The sequence below is a fragment of the Zingiber officinale genome, chromosome 1B (genome assembly GCF_018446385.1).
Source record: "Zingiber officinale cultivar Zhangliang chromosome 1B, Zo_v1.1, whole genome shotgun sequence".
In the NCBI taxonomy this organism is placed as follows: Eukaryota; Viridiplantae; Streptophyta; class Magnoliopsida; order Zingiberales; family Zingiberaceae; genus Zingiber; species Zingiber officinale.
This window is the reverse complement of record NC_055986.1, coordinates 109,174,537-109,197,473: the sequence shown is the minus strand read 5'-3', so window position 1 is coordinate 109,197,473 and position 22,937 is coordinate 109,174,537. Positions and strand designations below refer to the sequence as shown.

Sequence of the window (22,937 nt, the reverse complement as noted above, 5' to 3'; positions counted from 1 at the left end):
TTCTCAGATGTTGCATGGGATAACACACTTTCTTGCATGGTTTTCACAGCTATTGCAAATTAGAGCTATCAACCAATACACTTTGAGTTAAAATTTGAAGATTAATTATTGCTATAAACCAAAGCAATTAATAGATTATAGATAATTAACCAAATCTCACCGTGTTGTCAGCGAATCATAAAAGGGGGATTCCTTTATTTCACAGGAAGGAAGGAGGTTTGGTAGGAGCAGAACATGCAGGCTGATAACTCAGCTCCGTTTCTGATTTTCTGCAACGTGACGTTGAATAAATAGCTTTATGCAGCAGAGTTGGTGAGAATTTGAAATCCCTTTCCTGAGATAGCGAAACCAGATAATGACATCCAGGACCATGGCTATTTCCGATCACTGTTTCCTGTCAAAGCATCAACTGCCCAGTTTTTTAGAGAAACAAGAAATAAGAAATGTGAAGAAGTGAGGTGAACAACATTGCTCACTGCATTTTCTTCGTACCTGGTGAAGAAAGTCGTGAGGTGAAGATAGTTGCAGTTGCAGCCCTCATCTTGATTCCTGGAGAAACATGGCGACAGGATGTCAAAACTGTAGAATGTTAGAGGAGTACCTCTACTGGGAATGCCTGGAGGACACGAGAAAAAGTTTTTTACAGATTCTGCGTGATGATTTCTCAAACAGCCTTGTGAGTAATTGTAAAACTGTTTTTCCCCCTTACCCTCTCAATGTTCAGTGATTTTACTGTTTTATTATAGTACATAGCATTCATGTTTCATTTCTCACTGTAGATGTTCATGTTCATGTTCTAGTTCAAGAAGAAAAAGAAAAGGTTCATATATTTACATTTTCTAGCTAGATCAGATCAAGAACACACAGATCTTTTAACCTGCACATCACTGAATCAATATTAGATAAGTTTTCCATTGGAGCTACCATGAAGGCGACTGATTAGTTTTATAAGAATCAAACAGCCTGACTTTATGGATTTTTATTCGACTCATGCAGTTTGACATTTTGTTGGAAGAAAGAAAAAAAAGCATGAAAACAATTTCTGCACTCTTCCAAATATACTTCATATTCTAATCCAAACTGTTTTCTTTAGCATTTAGATCAATTAAAGTAGACAAATAGGAAACAATAAGCTGATTACAGAGATGAGCCCCAAAGAGAATTTCTTCTATATACGGAAAAAAAAATACTGAGTTGCAAGCCAGAAAGACTGATTCATGCATTACACAGCCTAACTCTTGATAGATGCAATCATTAAAGAAAAATTGAATTAACTTTTCCTACTTCTCATAAGCAAAATATGGAAGATGATCTTTGGGAAATTAATTTATTGTGATTAATTAGACTGAAAGAACTTGTGTAGAAGTTTAAATTATAAGTAACTTTTGACTTATTTTCTTACCTTCGAATTTCCATGCGCCAAATGAATTGTCTTCCCATGACTAACAATGTTCGCTCGGATGATGCAATAATTTCATAAGCACAGCTCTCTTGTCGGTTCAAGGACTGCTATTAAGATGCTAAACAATGCTCATGGTGTATCTGTACAAGAGCACGCGGTATCATAATGATGCAAGAATAATTGATTATAAAAAGAGATAACTAAAACAGTATTTAATTATGCATAATATGTGAAAACAGCAAATGAAGTACAAGAATTTAAAACATATTACTAATTTAATTTTATTTAAAAGTAATCTATAATATCACACTGATTATATTCATTGGTGTAGTCTCGTAAATGCTAATTCAATTGCATGTACTGTTTAACAAGTTGCTACCCTGCTGTTAAAATGAGTCACGAGTTACAGTATTTAGGACATACGAGTATTCATTCTCAGTTTTGATATTCTTTAGTTCTATAAACTTATAACACTACACTTGAACTTTTCAGAAGATTCCGAGGAAGTTTGTGGTGCACTTCAAACAATTGAAGGACAAGGAACAAGTGATCAAACTAGTAGCACCAAGTGATCATACATGGAACGTCAAATTGATGAGAAATAATCTTGATGCATTTCTCACAGATGGCTGGAACAAATTCGTAAATGACCATTCACTAGAAAATGGTGATTGTCTAGTCTTCCATTTCACTGGTGAGGCAACATTCAGAGTGTTGATTTTTGATGAGAGTGGCTGTGAGAAGGATAGTGCTTACTTTATTAGACACAACTATTCTCCAAGAACTCAAAGAGGCAGAAAGGATGAATCTGCAGAGGTAGAACTAATCTCTAATGAAGATACTGAAGGCAGCTCCTCTAGAACACATTACATTAGAGATGTTCCAAATTCCTCGAGCCATAAACCAATGCTTGCAACATCCATCAAGAAAATGCTTGAGAGAAACAGGAGAACTGCTCCAACAAATCATCAGATGGAAAGTTCAAGTAAGTTTTACAGGAAAAATAACGGTTTGTTATACTTGCTACATTTTTCACCTGCTTTGTTTCCTCCACCTAGTCAAGTACAGAAGTGATGATGCAGAAGAAGCAGCAGCAGAGCCTATGAATCTTGAGCAGCAGAAAATCTGTGTTGCAGGGCTAAGCAAGAAAAGACCATATTCAATGTCTGATTATTCAAACCGGAGGCCAGCAACTGCTAAAGAGAAAGAAAAAGCTCTAAGTTTGGCCAAGCGTCTCAAACCAACAAATCCAGCTTTCATAGCAGTGATGAGGCACACAAATGTTTACAAAAACTTCTTTCTGGTGAGTTGATATTGATATCTTCAACTCATGAATAACTTAATCGTTCTTTGTTTCTCCTACTAACAGTTAACCTTCATGAAAACATTCAGCTGCTTCCAATTAAATTTGCGGCTGAAAATCTCCCTCAATGTGATAGAAATGTAGTGTTGCTGGCAGAGAATGATGATATCTGGAAGTTAAACTATCTCTGGCATACCAATTCAGTCAGGTTTGGAGGAGGATGGAAGAAATTTGCAGAGGGCAATGAGTTAGAAGTGGATGATGTGTGTCATTTTGAGCTCATTGATAATGTGAACTTAGTGTTCAAGGTTAGTATCTTCCGAGCAGTGCCAAAGGTGATGGAGCAAGAAGCTGATGTCTCAATATCTGGGAGGAAATAGAGAAGGCAGAATGGTCAACCCTGCTAGTTTTAGTGTTGAAACTGTTAGGCTAAAGTCATTAGTTGCTAATTCCCTACTAATTTTACAAGACATTGCCGTAACTCTAATCATGCCACTCTTGTGGTGGTTAAGTTGGTTAAACTGTAGACTAAACCATACTGTGCTATTGTAGTGTTTTGCTCTCTTTGGTTGTGTTTTTTTTATCATCATTTCTTCGGTCAAATCTTATTTCATCACTTTGCTAAATTTTAATGAGACATTGGCGCAGCTCAAATCATGCCAAAGGTATTATTCAATTCTCCTTTTAACTTGGGCTTTGAATGTTTGATTGACAAATATTTTGTGTGGTTAGATATTAGGGAATTAATATATAAGGAGATGATTCAAAAACAAAGGAGGAAGTGTTATGCATGATAGAAGTATCATGCCTCTCCACAGCTGTTTCAACATGCAATAGTATATGTTCGCCACAAGAAAATAGCTTCTTCTCCATATTTTGACATTTCTTTATTTCTTCCACATGCTTTTTGGGAGACACATGCATTGGCCACTTAGAGATCCCTAGGATGGGGATTCACTTTGTCCCCATCAAGACCTGCCACAACCAACATAATTGAGGTCGCCTCACTTCCTCATTGGCCTCCCAAGCGTGACTAATTGCAATATCACTCTTCTCCAAGATTAGCAATGAAAGCAAAGATGATCACAACTCCATTAACAGCTACTTCCCTCTGATTGATTTCTTTCCTCCCTGATGATGGCTAGCACCTAGCTAGTATTTCTTATCCGATTGGTCTGTATGCTACTTCACTTCGCTACAACCTCCAATACCTGACCCCTGCATACTACATCGAATGCAGCTGATGGTATCAAGAACTCAAATAAACCTAATCTATAACTTTAATCATCTGTCAGTCACCTATAGCTAGCAACTTCGGCCAATCCCTTTCCTCACATGCAATATTCGAGCAAGGGAGAATATCCTCAAATGCTTTCTCTTTCTCTGTTATTTTCCCCACATGTCATGTACTTTGTTGTGAGTGGATTGTGTATCAATGGATGGATTGTGAGTTTTTTTTCTCTATTTTATATTTGTATATGATGCTTTCTTGTATTAGGTGGGCTGCGGGTTGTTCACCTTTATATATGACACATCTTTTAATAGATGAATTATGGATCGTTCATCCTGTTTATAAATTGTGTTGATTTTTATATTGTGAAAAGAAGAAATATAGGAGTGATGAAATTATTTAAAAAAAGGGAATCAAGAAGAATAATGAGGGATGAATAATGATGTCACGATGCCAAAAAAAATATTGCTTTTATGATATGATATCATGCATATTTTTTCTTATTTGACAACACTTCTGCGCTCACTCTCTCCTTTCCTTTGACCTCTAGATCACCAGACCCAAGTTGATCTTCGAGGTTTACAAGATCCTCAGAGATAGTGGCAATATTAGAAATAATTTTGTTAGTGAACATTCATTTTATTTTACCCTATTGTGCTGATTGTTGCTTTTATGCATTTTAAAAGATTGTTGTATCTTTTTATTCTGTTTTAAATCAGTTTACATGCCCTGTATTTAAAGATATACAAAGGAACTAAAAAAGTAAATAGCTAATTACAATTAATTAACTTTCCTAAAAGCTATAGATTTGTACAACTTGAATATTCCTAAGATCATGTAAATATCTTGACTAATTGATTTTATTTTCAACACTTCCCAACACTCTCTCTCAACCTAGTTTGAAGATATCTTCCGCACTCAGATTGCTATTCAAATACTCGAACTGTTTTGATGGCAATCCTTTAGTGAGTATATATGCAACCTGTTCAGTAGTTGGAATGTAGGGCATACAAAACATATCATTATCCAGTTTTTTCTTGATGAAGTGCTTATCAATCTCAACATACTCCGTTCTGTCATGAAGAACTAGATTGTGGGCAATGGAGACAGCTGCTTTATTGTCATAGTATACTTGCTTTATACAATCTTTTCACGTTGTGAACCCTTACTGTTTTGCCTTCATCCTCCTTCCTTGGTCTTTGATTGAGTTGCCCCTCCTCCGTGGTCAGACTGACTTCCACCTCAATTTTCTCATCTCCGGCACCAACTCCGTCTGCACTTTCACCTTCAACCTCATCGTCTTCTTGTTAGTCGTGAAGACCACTGCGCTCACCATGAACGTTGTCGGAGTCATCAAGGACCAGCTCCTCATGGCCTTCTCCTAGTCCATCATCTGTGGCACAATCACCCCGATCAACCTCTTCGGCTACGACGTGGCCTTCCTCGGCGCTGCCTACTACAACAAGGGGCCTCGTGGCCTCTTCTTCCGCCACATCCATCCGCTCATCTCTAATTTCCACCCTCAACGCCTCTGTTCATGTCAGACTCGCGGGCTACACGGAGCTATTCCACTGCCCACGAGGCACATCGCCAAAGTCGACCACTTTGGAGACGAGAAATTCGCCATCCCGCGCGATGGATTTGTCTTTTTCCCCTCCTACAAGTTCATCATAGGCAATGAATATGAGACACTCAATTCTTCCAATAATCACTTGATCCATTTGTCTAACAAACACCAATAGCAAGAGCTCAAAACTTAGCCTCGACACTACTTCTAGCGACCACAAGTTGCTTCTTGCTACGTCATGTAACCAAACTACCCCCAACAAATGTACAATAGCCAAAAGTTGATCTTCTATCACTGACACTTCCAGCCCAATCTGCATCGATGTAAGCTTTGACTTGAAGATATCTATGTTTTCTAAACAATAAACCTTTTCATGTAGTTCCCCTCAAATACCTCAAGATTTTGTAAGTTGCATCAAAGTGTGTTGGACCTGGAGAGTGTATAAACTTACAATGGTAACTGCAAAAGCTATATCAGGGTGAGTATGTGAAAGGTAGAAAAGCCTCCTAACTAGCCGTTGGTATTCATCTCTTCTACAAACTTGTGCAGGTTTGGCTGGTTGGAGCTTCATATTAGACTCCAGGGGTGTCTTAGTTGCCCTGCAACCGAGTAGACCTGTTTCCTTGAAAAGGTCTAGAACATATTTCCTTTGTGTAACAAATATACCCTCTTTGGATTGTGCGAACTCCATACCAAGGAAGTATTTTAATACTCCTAGTTCCTTGATCTCGAATTCATTAGCAAACACTTCTTTCAACTTTTATAAGTTCAACATGATCATCTCCAATTAAGATTATGCCATCCACGTAGACAATCAAGATGATAATCCTTTAGAGCGTATGAAAAACATGATGTGACCCGCTTCACTTATATAGTATCCCTGACTTTTTTAAGAGTCTTCCTAAATCGCTCAAACCAAGTTCTTGGTGACTGTTTAAGTCCATAAAGAGATTGCTTTAAGCAACATACTTTATTTCTGCCATATTTTTCCTTGAATCCCGATGGCAGCTCCATGAACACTTCTTCTAAGTCTCCATTTAGGAAGGCATTCTTCACATCTAATTGGTGTAAAGGCCAATCAAAATGTACTGCCAGAAAGATAAGAACACAGATTGAATTTATTTTTGCAACTGGTGTAAAAGTTTTCTGATAGTCGATTCCATGTGTCTGTGTAAATCCATTAGCTACGAGTCTAGCTTTGTACCTTTCTACACTACCATGAGCTTTGCACTTAATTGTAAGCACGCATTGGTAGCCCACTATTTTCTTTCCAACCGGTAAGTCAACAACCTCCCAAGTGTCATTTCTCTAAAGGGCATTCATCTCTTCTAGAACTACTAACTTCCAATCTGGGTGATCTAAAGCTTCTTGGATGTTTCTTAGCACAAACATGTGAGTAATATTTGAGACAAAGGCCCTATAATTGTTGGAAAGCTTATGATACGACAAATATTTGGCAATAAGATGATTAGTACAAGTTTAAACACCTTTCCTAATGGCAATAGACATATTATTGTCACCAAGAAGGTTGCTGGAACAGGAGAATTACCTATAAAATTGAGTGTCCAATTGACCCAACTCCGGAGGTGAAGATTGAACTTGCATAGGAATAGTTGTATAATCCTCACCATTTTGACAAAAACGTTTCCGTCTAAAAACACAAAATTCAAGCAAAGGATTAAGAATCTTTGGTAGTATTTCTCCTCGTCTGTAAATCATCAACACTTGGCACCAATAAATTAAGGTTTTCTTTATTTTCATTAGTTAAAACTCGTCTCTTGGTTTATTTCAGAATTTTGGTTGAATTCTAGAAAGAATACATTCCGCATAGATACAAATGTGTGTCAGAATTGATCTACACTTTTTTCTATCTCCCCGGAAGATCATTTTGTTTAAAGAAGGATTCTTTTTCCCCAAAAAAAAATAAGATCCATAATAACTAAAACTTTTTTTTGACTTTGGATTCAAACATTTGTATCTTTTTTTATTAGGAGCATAGCTAAGAAAAATGCACTTTTCAGCCCTAGGATCAAGCTTTGAACGCAAGTGATTTGGTATATGTACAAAAACAGAACAACCAAATACCTTTAATGGAAAATCATAAATGATTCTATTTTCAGGAAAAATATTTTTGGTGTTATATAATTTAAGATACGTGTTGGCATCCTATTAATCAGATAACTTGCTGTTAGACCTGCATCCCCCCATAAATACTTTGGAACATGCATAGAAAACATCATTGCTCAAGCAACTTCAAGTAAATGTCGGTTGTTTCTTTTAGCTAATTCATTTTGTTGAGGAGTAATACGATAAGTGGATTGGTGTTCAATGTCTTTCCCTTTTAAAAGGTCCCCAAGCATTCGCTAAAGTATTCAGTACCATTATCAATTTGAAGAATGTTTATTTTAGTTTGAAACTGATTTTCAACTATAGTGTTGAAATCTTTGAATAATTTTGCAACTTCGGATTTTTCACTCATCAAATAAATTCAACAAAGTCGAGTATGATCGTCAATAAAAGTGACAAACCATTTTTTTTCTAGTTAAAGTAGCAATTTTTGAGGGACCCTAAACATCATTGTGAATCAAACAAAAATGGTTTTGATGCACGATGAGGCCTTGACTTATATGAAACTCGATGACTTTTTGATAAATGACAAACATCACAATTAAAGGAATTGCAATCCAACTTCTTAAATAAATTAGGAAACAAATATTTTAAATACAGAAAACTAGGATGTCCTAGTCTATGATGTCAAAGCATAATTTTTTCACAGAGGTAAAATTAGAACTACTACTTGAACCATGAAACATCTGTCGAAGTGACTTATCCCAAGTGGTAAGCATGGAGGCATGTGTTGCTTGGGGTTCCGGGTTCGAGTTCCCTTAGCAACAAATAAATCCCCCTTGGAGGGGTCTGTTGACTGAGGTATTGTCTCGACAGTGGGACCTCTTATTAACACAGTGGTACTGTGCCTCCAAAAAATCCCTTAAGGGGTTTTCTAATATGGAGCCATTAAGGTGGTGGGGCCGGTCACTATAAAAAGTTTACCCGAACAATTTTTATATTGATGTTGCTTTGTCCTAGTGGCTACTGGCTAACACGTTGATACCGTGTTGCTTGAGATGTCGAGTTCGAGCCCTCTTAGCAACAAATAAAAATGCAATATTTGAGGTACCGTGTTCGAGTCCTCTTAGCAGCAAAGTGGAACTGTGTCTCCCCAAAAAAGTCCCTTCGGGGATTTCTGGGGTATAGGGCCGCTCAGCGATGAGCCAGTCACTATAAAAAATTTATCTTACCTTAGTTTTTCTAGAAGGTCGCTGATGTGGCGGTTCCACATTTTTTTTGTTTATTGCAAGAAGAGTTGTCATCGAAATAGTAGAGGCCTCCTAACATCCTAGCACTACCCATCATCATCCCAGAAGGTGGGAGTTAAAGAATACGACACGACAATTAGAATCTTTCGATAACTTACTAACAAATAAAATATTGCAAGAAAGTTTAGGAACATGAAGGATGAAATTCAATTCAATTTTTTCTGAAATTTGACTAAACCGGTCCCTACAATAGGTGAAAAACTCCTATATGCAATTCTAACTTTTCTATAGCGAGAGCAAGGAAAATAAGATTCAAATAAATAAGACAAATTTGTCATATGATCTGATGCACCTGAGTCAATGATCCAAGGTGTGGAATTGAAGGTGCTAGATAAGACATTGGAAGTATTACCTGATTGTGCAAGAGAACCACTAGGAATATCAGATGTCAGATTAGATTTAAGCAGCTTGAAGAGTTGATCCATCTGCTCTTTGGTGAAGAAATTGACCTCAGTTTCATTTGCTAATGGAATCCCAGAGTTGTTTTTGTCACTAGGTTTGTTGTCCTTCAAATTTGCTAATTTCCTATGAAATTTCCCGCAAGTATCTCGAGTATGGCGTGGTTTATTACAATAATTACACCAAACTCGAGGTTGACCGAGGAGCGTTAGCATCAGCAACAGTTAATGTCGTGTTCCAAGGGATCCACCAATCCCCTTTTTGCCCAGCATGACATTCCGACGACTTTCCTCATACTTCAGAAAATACCTCTCCAATGTATAGAAGGGGTTTGCCAATTATTCTACCCCTTCTTCAAATTCAACATTCAATCCAGACAAAAATTTATAAACCTTGCTATTCTCCACCATCTTTCAATGATGAATGTACTCTTCAGTACTTTTCCATTCACATCAATAAACAGATCTAAGTACTGCCATAGGCCTTTTAGGGTATTGAATTATCTTATTATACTATCTCCCCCTTGCTAAATCTCTCCAAGGCGCAACTGCAACTCATAAATTTGTGATTGGTTGCCTTGATAAGAATATATCTAACAAATATTATCCCAAAGCTATTTGGTAGTGGGGTAACACGTGTACTTGGCACTAATGTCTTCCTCCATAGAATTGATCAACCAAGTCATTATCATGGAATTCTCTGCATCCCACGTTGCAAAAGCTAGACCTGTTTTTACAGTGCTTTGGTTTCACCAGTGAGATATCCGATCGTTCCCCTCCCTCAGGTGTACATCCTAACTAATTGAGACCACCTCAAAAAATTACCTTCATTGAGTTAGATTGTGTATTTGAACATGATGAAACTCAACATGAGAATTCTTCGTTTCAGTGGTTTTAGAAGTCACAATAGGAGAGAAATCGAGAACTTCAGACATGGTGAAAGAAAGAAAAGAAATCAACTACTAGGGTTTTAAAACAAACGAGAAGTAGCTCTAATACCAAAAAGATTTTGTATCTTTTTATTTTGTTTCAAATCTGTTTACATGCCTAGTATTTAAAGATATACAAAGGAATTAAAAAAGGAAAGAGCTAATTATAATTAACTAACTTTCCTAAAAGCTACAGATTTGTACAACTTGAATACTCCTAAGATCATGTTAATATCTTGACTGATTGATTGTAGTTTTCTCATTTGTTAGTAGGAATCCAAGTCATTCAGCATAAGTCTAATTATGCCATCATCATGAGTCAACATTTATCTAATAACTTATTCAACATTTATAATTATTATAGCCTTATGCACCCTTAATGGTGTCTGATAATCCGGAATCTGAGTCAGATGGACCGCCGGATGAGGTGGATGGAATGTTGACCGAGTCGCGATGTCCTGGAGGGGAGCGTGCTGAGATGGCTTCTAGGTTGACCAAGTCTTCAAAAGTCCTCTGGTCAACGCTACTTGCAGCCAGCGGTCGGGTTGCCCTGGTCCCTGGTACCCCGAGGCTCGAGGCAGATCCAACAAATATATAAATAATAGACTAATAATATAATAATGAAATAAATGAGGGGCGAGTACGGAAAACGTACTCTGGCCCAGGACGCTCTCGAATGGGACGCGGAGCTGGGACGCTCGAGTTGTCGGGACATGAAAGAGTGGACGACTCCGATCAGTATGGAGAGTTGGATCTGACGACGCGGAGCCGGACGCGGCACGGAGCCGGATGCGACCTCGGTACGTAGACCGGGCTATGACATCGGCACTCAAGCCGGGAACGACATCGGCACACAGGCCAGGATACGCCATCGGTACGCAGGCCAGGCTATGGCATCAGCACGCAAGCTGGGATATAACCTCGACACGTAGGCCGGAATACAAAACGACACAAAGGCCGGGACATAAAACATTACACAAGTCAAGTCAGAACACAATGACTGTGAGGGCTCATGGGCCCAGTCAACATCGAAGGTAGACTGCTAGGCGGATCGCGAGCCAAAAAATCAGACTGACAGATTGGAAGGCGAGAATATAGAGTGATCAGATCTGACCGTGGGGTTTGCGACAACTGGCGTGGGGCAGTGAGGTGATGCGGGTCCCTACAGTGACGACCTTCACAGGGGAGAGAGAAGCGAGGCGGCGTGAGTGACTGTGTCGGATTTGTGCCGAGTATACCGGCAGCCTCGGCGACGACCAGGGTCAGCTCGCCGAAAGCCGCAGAGTGGCCCTAGTGGTTGCTGCCAAGCCCATAGGAGGTAGTGAGTGTGCAACGAGGAATGGAGGACAGCGACGGCCCGATCCGGCCACGGTCACTCGTGGCCGAGGGAGTGCGTGACTGCGGCACGAAGGAGGAAGGCGGCAGCAACGTCCCCGTCCGTGAGTGAAGAGGCTATCACTGTAGGGGACGCCGGAGGCGGCAACGTGCTGATCTGGTGGCGAAGGCGACGTCGGCGCGAGAGGTGACGTCGGTTTGCAGGAGTTGGCGACGGTGCTCCTTGGCGGCGTCGGCCCGAAGAAGAACGGAGAAAGGAGGTAGAGGAGAAGAGGTGATGGCCGACGGCAAGCGTCGGCGCTGGCGAGGAGCGTGCGAGGGAGGAAGAAAGACCTCCTCTTCCTTCCTGTTGGCAGCGGCCTCAAAACCCCAACCAACCCCCCATGCTGCAATGCCTCATTTCCCCCCTTAAAGCCCTAACCAGTGAGAAGACCAAAATATCCTTCCTCCCCCTCCTAATTACTACTATACTCTTGGGATATATCCGTATCAGTGTCATTCTGTGGTTATAATGCAGTGGCCAGTGTAGTTATGAGCAAGGAGACTATCCCTATATATGATAGAAGCCTTCAAGCCGTGATAGTAAGTGTGTTGACAACTCGTTTGTGTTGGTGTTCCATCACAATGAAATCTATTGGTCATGTCAGGTGGCACGATTTAATACCCAAAATCTTACAATACAATTTTTTTTAGTAATCCAAGTATCCCGCTTGTATGATCCGACTAATCCTAAAAGTGACCGGCCTAGTCCAGCCCAATCTAGCGCCACTAAAATTTTCCACCAGCCTCTAGGATAAATCAAAAAGCACAAATAGATCCTGACGGATAATCCAACGTCACAAGTTTTCAATATGTAATGTGCCATAAGTGAGATTTTAACACTCATTGTCTTAGAGAGTTTGTCCCACCACTTATCTACCTCTTATCTTTGCACCATAGATAAGTGGTGTTTGAGAATAGTACTATACAAAATGAAGTGAACCCAAGGTCCAAATAAATTGACTTATATTGCTGCAAATCGAAGTTATTTGATTTCCTTTTATTAATGTCATAGAATATATTGTAAGCATCTTTTCCACCATATACAACAATAGGAGACTCAATTATAAAATTACAAATTGACTTAAAATATCTTTCCCTACAATATCTTTTAAATACCAATATATCTCAACATTTTATTTTCATGAAATTAATTTTACACATCAATATTCAAATTGACAATATAAGCTACCTCTTCCTCATCGTCATAGAGACTGGTCAGAAATCCACCTCTGGAACATGGCAAAACACTCCTTAGGCTTGTATGAGCAAGCTTCATGCCCAGCACCCTGCCAAAAACAATAAACTCCACAACATTGATCATATTCTTGCATGTTTTTCCTATTCTATTCATGTGGGTGGATTAAATAATACCTTAATAGTTGCAAATGTCAAATTGTTGGAATATGATTTTGTGTACCTGTGGAGAGAAAAAAATAATTAAGATAAACATATTATATATCAATGTGAAAGTAATAGAGAAAGCTCACCCAACAACTTGTCCTCCAACATGCCATGATCTCCATTCTTCCACAACAGGATAACTGAGAGATTTTATCCATGCATAAGTGCCAAGAAATGGCACATACATGTCATGATCCCCACTGTTAAAGTAGTTAGAAAATGGAAAGTTACAGATCCATGATAGATTATAGTGGTGATCAATGGTAGACGCTAAAAATGATAATAAGTTGCAGATTCACCTGAAAACCAAAGCTCGATAACCTGCACGAGTAAGATTAAGGTGATACTGCAAGCTACTTGGGAGGTCATATTTGAACAAGTTATATCTGAGATAATGGTTGCACCTGAACCATTCTGCCACGGTTCCCTGCAACAGAGAGAACATTTCCTTGATTATAATTAGTTTGCAGCCAACAAAAAAAGAAAGTGATAAGTTATGGAAATAGGAGTGTTACCTTCTTGACATGTAGTGCCTCTTGTGTTAGATTGTTGTTCGCCCAAAAGTATGAGAGATAATAAGCATAACCCTGAATAGAAGACATGGCTAATTCTATAATCACTTCTTGAGAAGAATAAACAAATGTATTTAAGGTTCTGAACATAATGATTAATGGATCAATAAGCAATTTTCTTTTACAGAATTAGGGATTAATAGAGACTAGAGAGAGAATCTCTTACTCTACATATAAAATCAGGAGGAGATGGTGGGTTAAGTAAACCCATATGCTCCTCCAGCAATGATCTTGTATTCTTGCCTACTGAAAGTTGTGTTGGGGAATCATCACCACAGAGAGGATCCGATATATAGAACATACTAATCTCAGTGCAAATCTATGACCAAAGAGATACATCAGGTCTTTGTTTGCAAATTATGAGTGGATCAGGTCATAACAAATAAGCTGATAAATAAACCTCTTCAAAAGTTTTTATATTGGTAGCACACCCCGCAGTTGTAGGATATCTGTGGTCTTGGCCTTGGCAATTTTTTTGTAACATCTGCAAGTAACAGATATAGTTATGATTATTTCTTGGCAAGAATCCAAGGAAGATTTACATGTATAGACTATATATATGTATAAGATTTACATTGGACATTGGAACTTTAAACTTGAGAATCTATACCTTGTAGAACTCATCAGATATGATCCCCATTCCATGAGCAAATGGTACACGAGAATTTATGTCAATACTTTCCCCAGTGAATGGATTGCCAAGAAGGTAGCCCTACGAAAAGAAAAGACTAAATGCTGACCCAATATCAATTTTATTCTTTTAATTGCAAGATCAACATCTAGGCTACTATGATAGTATTTACTTTGGTTACCATAATCACAACGGTTTAAGTATTCTGGAAAAGGACCAATTTATGAATTTATGTTTATACTCTCAAAAGGCAACGCTATAGTTTGGCAATCATGAGATTTGCCTTTTCATTTCCCATGGAAAATTGATATTGTTTTGTATTAGAATCTCAATCTTGTAGATAGATGCATTGTTAAATTTTTTTTGGATGTTTCTTCATGTTGACTATCTAAAGCATGTTAAAAAATGTCTACAAACCTAACTATTAAATGGTTGTAAGTGAAAAATATTTATATTTTGGAAACAAATTCAACGAAACTCAAAACGTACTAATTCATAGCTAATATATGATGAGGAAACACCTGATCAGGAACCTTGTTACTTTGTTTTTTCTTCTTGATAAAGACTTGATTTCTTCCTTATTGACATACCTTGAGATTGAGAAGTGGTTGTTTCCCAGAACTAATACCTAATTAAATACAAGTAGCATATTGACATCATAAATTTGGAGATCTCACAGAGAGAAGTAAAAGTTCAAGTAATGACTGTATAGCTAAAGGGCATGCTTTCAAATTGCATTTGCTATCAGTTTGACTGTTAAAATTCATAAAAAGCCAATTTGACTCATGACTTTGATGGGTTTTCTTTTCTTTCTTTCTTTTTCAATTATCCCATCAATTCAATTAAAAGATCCTCAATTTATTATATACCTGAAATAAACCATGTGCATCCATGATTTGTTTGGCACACGATCACAAGTTTCTTTTTCTTAGTTACTTTAGGAGAAAATAACTCAGATACACACAATATTTTGGCCAATTTGCTCTCATCGTAGGCAAATGTATGTCCCATGTTGATTGAAAACATGAGTGGCATCCAGTATTTGGGGGCAAAAATGAAGCAAAAGGCCATATGTAAGTTAAAGTGAAAATCAAAGCATACTCGTATGTGGTAAGGTCAATTTTCATATCAACGCATGAGAATTCCCTCTCCTTTCTTTGTGTATTCCTTTCTTGCTCCTACCCACCACATACTCCTTTACTTTCTCCTCTCCACCACTTGTCTTTTTTCTTTCCCTCCTTACTGCTAGAGATGTCAATGGGTTGTTCAATGGATTGCCCTATCTGGCATAACCCAAAGAATGCTACCCCAAGACTTGTATGAACTCGGGCATGGTTGTGCTAGGGCAAGCTTGTCGGTTGAGAATTTAATAATAAAAAATATTTACAAAAATGTTAAATAAATACAAAATTCTAAAAAATGTCAAAGCAAATATTTATAGCATGGTAAAAGTAATTTAGTAATATCTAAAATTTCTTAAAAGTATTTAAGGTATAGAAGGTATATACAATTTCATATGAAATTGTATGGGAAAATATAGCTTAGTGGGTCATAATTGACCACCCACACAAGAGTGCACAGTATGGCCTTTTGGTCAAGCATGAAATCATCTAGCGAGCCCAATATGGAATGATTTTAGGTTGAGCCAAGCACAACTCGTGGAGCATGATTCGTGTCTGAAGCTTGGCATAGACGACTTATTTAAGGCCAGGTTACTCAATGAACAACTGATGGAGCATCATGTCAACCTAAGCGATGAGCATCCCAATCCAGTTAAAGCCTTTGCCTACATCGTACCAAGAATTTGTGCTTGCTATCACTTGTATCATGTTCAATCAATTTTTAAAGCAATAATAACCAACGACAACAGGGAGGGAGATCGAATGAGCAAAATGTGAAGCAAAGGTTGGGTAAGAAGTAATTACTATCTTTTTCATCACCTTATAATAGAAAATAAGGGGCATTTAGGCAATTCCTAAAATAGTTAATGGTGATGTTCTTAGGGTGGATATTGGAGGTGGCTCAGTGCTACCAACGATTTTTTTCCAGGTGACATTGAAAAATAAAGTGTTATTTGTCAATATGGAAATAGATTTGTCTCATAGTGAAGTATAATCTGTTTTACGGCTTAGTGACTCCATAATAAGGTCAAACATAGAGTCAATTGAAAAAAATGTCATTACATAAATGCTAGCGCATGAAAAAAAATTCATGGGATTTTTTTTGTGTCATTTGAAATGAAATAAACTCACCTTCGGCTATTAATTGAGCAACAGCTGGAGCAATCTTCCCCGCATGTGATTCTCCAACAATGTATAGAGGACAAGAGAAAAATTGGGGGTGGTCGATCAACCACTACATAAAAGAGTGCATCAAAACTTAAGAAACAGGTGTAAATTTTCTTATTCATCTCCGTAGGAATGTCCTACCTTTATAAGGAAATCATAGAGATATGCTATAGAAGTCCTCTCCCCCACATCATAAGCAACAGGGTTTTTGATGAAGGAAAAACCAGTCCCAACAGGGGAATCTACAAAAATGATATTTGCAATCTGCAACCAAATAAGTTTTAGTGAGATATAAGGTGTGGAAGAACAAATCATGTGGAAAGTGATGGGAGGTCAACATCTCACTTTGGTCCAAGCATATGTACGTTGTTCTAGTTTAGGCAAATTTCCATCATATTCCTTAGTTGTAAATGTTACCGGACCTACAAAGATAACCTGTAGATTTCCATCATATTCCTTAGTTGTAAATGTTCCAAGCATATGTACATAGAACACTGTTTCCCCTTTTTTCCCTTTTTGCTCAGAAGAAACATATAAAGATTGAAATTGATTAACAAAAAAAAAGAAAGAAAGACTTGGATCATGCTTCCAAATCTTTGGGTGTGCAACTTTTCAGAGATTGCACTGCAAGCTTGCAAGTAGTATTGAGTGTACAACTTCTTCTTGAAGATGATTTGTGGGGGTTCAACAATATATGCTTAGCCAATGGAACCTTCATTCTTCCAAAGCTCATTATTGATATTTGATCATATAGTGTGGAATAGGTTGGCTTCCAGGGTCATTGAAGTTTCATTGGAGAAAACACTCTGCAATCCAACATATTTTGAGAGTGACAAATAAACATTTGTATGTTTGACTTTGTAGGTTAGCAACTAATAACTCCCTCCCTAGCTTCCCTTTCTTTCATAGGAGAATTCCTTGGTTCATGCGCACAGACAATAATGTCTTGAGCTACAAAGGGTATTTACTTGTGCCAAATTTGGCTTTGATGAAATTCCCAATTATTTGACATGGGAGACAAGAATTCTTGTAATGTCATCCAATAATTACCTAAGATGCCATCACTATTGGCTGATTGGACAAAGCCATATTGTTTTTAATCAATTTGTTTTCTAAGAAATAGATGTTCATTCTATCTAATATCTTCAGTGGGCAAGTTGCCTTTTGTTCTCTCAGGAAAAAAAAACAAAGATTTTGAACAAGTGGCAACCAACTAAATATTAAAGGAGTTCATAGCTAGGAAGGAAGGAACTAATTGAATTAATTTCCAAATAACTAAGACCTTGGGTCCAATGTTATATAAAAATGTACTTTTATTGACCTCTAATGCAGTTAATCAACTGATTCTTTTCTGAATCACCCATTGCATTATAGTATTTGATCACTAGGACAAAAGAAGATTTGCCCTTTAAAAGGGGGAAAAAAACTCAATGACCAAAAGGGGTAGATGCTCTCATGTGCAGATGCAGAAAATGTAGAAGATTTGGAAAGGCTGATTACCAATGTTTTTTTGTTCCAACTCATGATGAGTAAAAATGAGACAAAAGTATTCATATCTATATCCACACAAACTCAAAAACCACTCTAACAATGAAGTAAACAGTGTGTTTCAACCGGATTTTTCAAGGTTATGATTCTTTAACTCAGTTTGTGTCCTAGAGTTGGGATGACACTGACAGACATATGCAGTGGCTATTGTGGACGAAAATAAATTGAGTAATTTCTTCTCATAGTAAGCCTTTGAAATCTGGAGAGTTAGGAGATGTTTTGCTGATATTTCTCAATCACTGCTAAGCGAGGAGTTAATGGAGAGAGGACTTTGTTATACATAATGTCTCTAAACTTAAGTAGGTATCTTTATACTTTTTCTCTTATATCATAGAAATTCAATAGATGTGGGGTGTGTGTTTGCCATTTTTGTGTTGGATGAGATTGCCCTCGTTCATATTATTTTCATCAAACAAGATACAGATTCTATTACATGGCTTTGCGATGAGATGCAGTCAACTTTCTAAGAACATTAGTACTGATATGCATGATCGTTCAAAATGGCAGAGAAGGATAATTATTTCCATCGTTGATTTAATGCCTATACCAAAAACCATAATAATGATATATAAAAAAAAATGATGATCCCGTCAACTAGATGAACTCTTTGTCACAAAAGGAGTTAGAGACTTACCTACTTCAAAGGCTAAAGCAGAGAAGGAAGAGCATCCGGGGCCACCTGAAAGCCAAAGAAGGAGGGGATCGTCCTCCGGCTCTCCCTCCGACCTTACGAAATAGTAGAACAGCTCCGCTCCCCTTTGTTCGTCCACTGAGACATAGCTACGTAAGCAAAGAGATCGTCGCTTTAGGAGAACGTACGCAGTAGTCAAAAGGCGTATATGAAGCTTAATCCTGGAAGGCGTTCGCATACCCCGTCTCCAAATGAAAGGGAAGAGTTCCCTCGTAGCCAGGGAGGTGGGTGACGACGGAGGCAGAGAGAGAGGAAAGCGAGCAGAGGAGGAGACATGGCCGGAGAAGATGAATTAGGTTTAGAGACGGCGATCGGAGCGAAGGCATCATTTGGTCGAGTGTGGCCGCTTTGTTAACCTCTGCAGCTTTTGCTCCAGAATATAAAGGGGCGCTGTAGAATATAAACGAATGGCTACGGAATTCGCAGAGCTTAAAATATGCGCTCGTGATGTTGGAGATGCATAAAATATATACGAACCTCGTGCGAAATGAATAATATCGAGAGCCGCGATTCCCTTCATTAACCGTTGTTGATATATTATTAATTTATTAAAATCTTTAAAAGAATGCTTTTTTTACAATAATGAAGCATCTCCAATTACCTAAATCATCATATTTTGACAATTTACCAACCGGATGTAAGATCTAAATTTACTAAAAGTGTATATTATTTTAGTATTTATTAAAGAATGTATTTTTTTAAGTACATTTTCTGTTTCATTTTTCTCACAAATTTGATTTTTTTTTTCACGGTCGTTTTTCACTCTTTTATATATTAATTTCTCTTATGCATACAACTAATCTAATTTTTTCTCTCTATTCTTCTCTTTCCTTTCTTTTTTTTTTCCATGAGTGCATGCATAACATTGGCCTGATATATAAATCATATCAGGTCCACAACGTTTAGAGTTTAGTTAATTTTTTTGATAATATTATAATACATTTGGAGAAGTCGAAGTAATAAATAGATGACGTATTTGAATTCTTTACAACCTCATAAATCAACAGAAATTAATCCATTATTTATTTCAGCTTCCACGGAGGTGTAAAATTGTAATAATGATAAATTGACAAAAATCCTCATGCGTGAACCTGATATGAATCATATCAGGCTCAACGTACGGAGATTGTTTTGCTGATTCTTTTTTATTATAGTTTAACATCTTTTAGAAGTTAAAATAAATAATAGATAGCATATTTGAACTCCTTGCAACATCAGAAATCCACAGGAACTGAAATGGGTGCAATCGGAGTTCTCTAGGCCCATAAGTGAATTTTGACTGAAACTCACTAATCGACCTAGATACCTCAGATTGCAGTCATTTCAGGTCCTGTGGATTTCTAAATTTGTAAGGAGTTCAAATATGCTCTCCATTGTTATTTTTGGTATTTCTAATGGTGGACAAAAGGTTTTGAAAAACTTAAATCTCTCTTTCTTTTAGAGATATTTAAGTTTTTCAAAACATCTGGTATACCTATAGGAATGCCGAAAATAACAATGAAGAACATATTTGGACTCCTTACAATTTTAGAAATCCATAGGACCTGAAATTATTGCAATATGAGGTCTCTAGGTCCATCAATGGGTTTCGGTCAAAACCCACTAATGGACCTAGAGAGCTCCAATTACACTCATTTCAGTTCTTGTAGATTTCTGATGTTGCAAGAAGTTCAAATATGCTCTCCATTACTATTTTCGACATTCCTAGTGGTGGACCAGAGGTTTTGAAAAATCTAAAACGTATGGGGATTATTTTGTTGATTCTTTCTTATTATATTTTAACATCTTTTAGAAATTGGAATAAATAATAGATAGCATATTTGAACTGCTTGAAATATCATAAATCTACAGGAACTGAAATGGGTGTAATCGGAGCTTTCTCGATCCATCAGTGGATTTTGATCGAAACTCACTGATTGACCTAAAAACCTCAGATTGCAACCATTTCATGTCATGTGGATTTCTAAAATTGTAAAGAGTCTAAATATGTTCTCCATTGTTATTTTCGACATTCCTAGTGGTAGACCAGGGGGTTTTGAAAAACTTAAATCTCTTTTTTTTTTCTTTTTTATGTTGTTAGGCCTAATATCTCTCATATCAGGCCCAATAAAAAAAGAAAAAAAAAAGAAAAAAAGAGGATTTAGGTTTTTCAAAACCTCTAGTCGAACTCTCTAGATCCATCAGTGAATTTTGATCAAAGTCCATTGATCGACTTAGAGACCTCATATTGCAGTCATTTCAGGTCTTGTGGATTTCTAAAATTGCAAGGAATCCAAATATACTCTCCATTGTTATTTTCAGCATTCCTAGTGGTGGACCAGATATTTTAAAAAACCTAAAACGTATGAGGATTACTTTGCTAATTTTTTTTTATTATATTTTAACATCTTTAAGAAGTTGGAATAAATAATATATAACATATTTGAACTCCTTGAAATATCAGAAATTCACAGGAACTGAAATGGGTGCAATTGGAGCTCTCTAGGTCCATCAGTGAATTTTGACCGAAACTCATTGATTGATTTAAAGACCTCAGATTGCAACCATTTTAAGTCTTGTGGATTTCTAAAATTGCAAGGAGTCCAAATATCCTCTCCATTGTTATTTTTAGCATTCCTAGCGGTGGACCAAATGTTTTGAAAAACCTAAATATCTCTTTCTCTTTTTTTTTTTTGTTGTTAGACATGATATCTCCCCATATCAAACTCACATTAGACCTGATATAGGGAGATATCATACCCATATTGGACCTGATATGGGGAGATATCAAGCCAATAAGAAAAAAAATGAGATATTTAGCCCATTTTAGTTCCTATGGATTTCTAAAATTGCAAAAAGTCTAAATATGCTCTCCATTGTTATTTTCGACATTTCTAGTGGTGGACCAGATGTTTTGAAAAACTTAAATATCTCTTTTTTTTCCTTTTTTTTTTCCTGTTATTAGGCCTGATATTTCCTCATATTAGGCCCACATTGGGCCTGATATGGAGATATATCATGCCCAACATGGGTCTGATCTCCTATAATAGGTTTGAGAAAAAAATTGAAAAATAAAGAAACAAAAAAGATAAAAAAGAGGACAGGAAAGAGAAGATATGTTGTATGGATAGTATGAAAGAGAAAAGAGAGCAATAATAAAAAAAGAAAATCAGTTAAATTTATCATGAGGGTAGAATAGGAAGACCACTGTAAAAAGGTGCGTCATTTGGTAAATACTAAAGTAGTATGCACCTTTTGATAAATTCAAAAACCTAAGTACGCCTTTGGATAGGGATGACAATTTTTCCCATGAGTTCGGGGCCCCACGGGGAAAATCCGAAAAGGGGATGGGGATCCCTGATTTTTCCAAGGATGGGGTGGGTTTAGGGGCGGGTATGGGAATACTATCCCCATCCCTGAACCCGCCCTGAATATTATTATTAATATTAATAAATAATAATAATATTTTTTAAAAAAATATTAATAATAATGCTAATATTAATATTGAAAATTTTGAAAATATTAATAATAATAATAATAATTAAATTTAAAGATAAGGACAGAGATGAGAATAATAAATCATCCCGCCATACCTCATTATCATCCCTATCTTTAGATAAATTACCGATCATATTTCCTTTCCTATCCTTACAGATAGTTCCATCCAAATGGATCAATCATGGTCCATTCTCTTGTCCTGCACCGAAGACCATTGATAATTGCATGGATGGGTCTTGACTCTTGAGTACTTCTAATAGATATAAAATGTAAAATGACTAATTAACACTTAATTTTAAAATTGATTGAAATTATTTTAAAGTAGTTATAAAAAATACTAATTAACTATTACACAGTATAAAGTTATAATCAACACTTAATTTTAAAATTTTAAATCCTAAATATCATTATATTAGAATACTCCCTATCAACTTATCAAAATTATTTAAAACAATCAAAATTATTTTAAATTATCAAAATCACTTTGAAACAATTATAGAAATGATTAAACACTTAAATCTTAAATTCTTCTAAACCATAAACACTATTATATCAAAATATATTTTACCAACTTTATTAAAATTATTTAAATGTCACCAACATCATTTTAAATTGATCTGTTGTTATAGATACTAACAGTTAGTTGTAATTGTTCCTAATACGGTGATGATGAAGGGCTTCATCCTACTGTCACGATGGAAGTCAATATCAAGAGAATCAATTGGTGGATGATGTAGGTCGATTG

The 22,937-nt window shown here is 36.8% G+C and overlaps 2 protein-coding genes and 2 long non-coding RNA genes across 6 annotated transcripts; 1 reads left to right on the top strand and 3 right to left on the bottom strand.

Moving 5' to 3' along the window:
- Positions 1-163: 163 nt before the first annotated feature.
- Positions 164-1,866, bottom strand: LOC121986607. 2 transcript variants are annotated; one of them, XR_006113425.1, is made up of 3 exons: positions 1,403-1,866; positions 493-616; positions 164-409 (listed from the first exon to the last, which is right to left on the bottom strand). It is a non-coding gene; the product is annotated as an uncharacterized LOC121986607 (long non-coding RNA). The 2 variants fall into 2 exon arrangements; XR_006113424.1 differs by having other exon boundaries at positions 164-394.
- Positions 548-3,392, top strand: LOC121986520 (B3 domain-containing protein REM16-like). Its single transcript, XM_042540515.1, has 4 exons — positions 548-676; positions 1,895-2,387; positions 2,461-2,705; positions 2,795-3,392. Exons 1-4 carry the CDS (start codon positions 560-562, stop codon positions 3,083-3,085), a joined length of 1,146 nt encoding a protein of 381 aa, XP_042396449.1. The 5' UTR covers positions 548-559; the 3' UTR covers positions 3,086-3,392.
- Positions 3,393-10,522: 7,130 nt separating this feature from the next.
- Positions 10,523-12,198, bottom strand: LOC121971570. Its single transcript, XR_006109173.1, has 2 exons — positions 10,863-12,198; positions 10,523-10,778 (listed from the first exon to the last, which is right to left on the bottom strand). It is a non-coding gene; the product is annotated as an uncharacterized LOC121971570 (long non-coding RNA).
- A 342-nt stretch (positions 12,199-12,540) lies between these two features.
- On the bottom strand, positions 12,541-19,118 carry LOC121971554 (serine carboxypeptidase-like 13). Of its 2 annotated transcripts, none has more exons than XM_042522887.1 (14): positions 18,896-19,118; positions 18,659-18,804; positions 16,822-16,898; positions 16,618-16,740; positions 16,441-16,543; positions 14,779-14,816; positions 14,168-14,269; positions 13,958-14,041; positions 13,724-13,876; positions 13,501-13,572; positions 13,285-13,412; positions 13,072-13,185; positions 12,956-13,001; positions 12,541-12,870 (listed from the first exon to the last, which is right to left on the bottom strand). In XM_042522887.1, exons 1-14 carry the CDS (start codon positions 19,042-19,044, stop codon positions 12,787-12,789), a joined length of 1,419 nt encoding a protein of 472 aa, XP_042378821.1. In that variant the 5' UTR covers positions 19,045-19,118; the 3' UTR covers positions 12,541-12,786. The 2 variants fall into 2 exon arrangements, with proteins under 2 accessions (XP_042378821.1, XP_042378813.1); XM_042522879.1 differs by having other exon boundaries at positions 16,822-16,911; positions 18,663-18,804.
- Between the last annotated feature and the right edge of the window lie 3,819 nt (positions 19,119-22,937).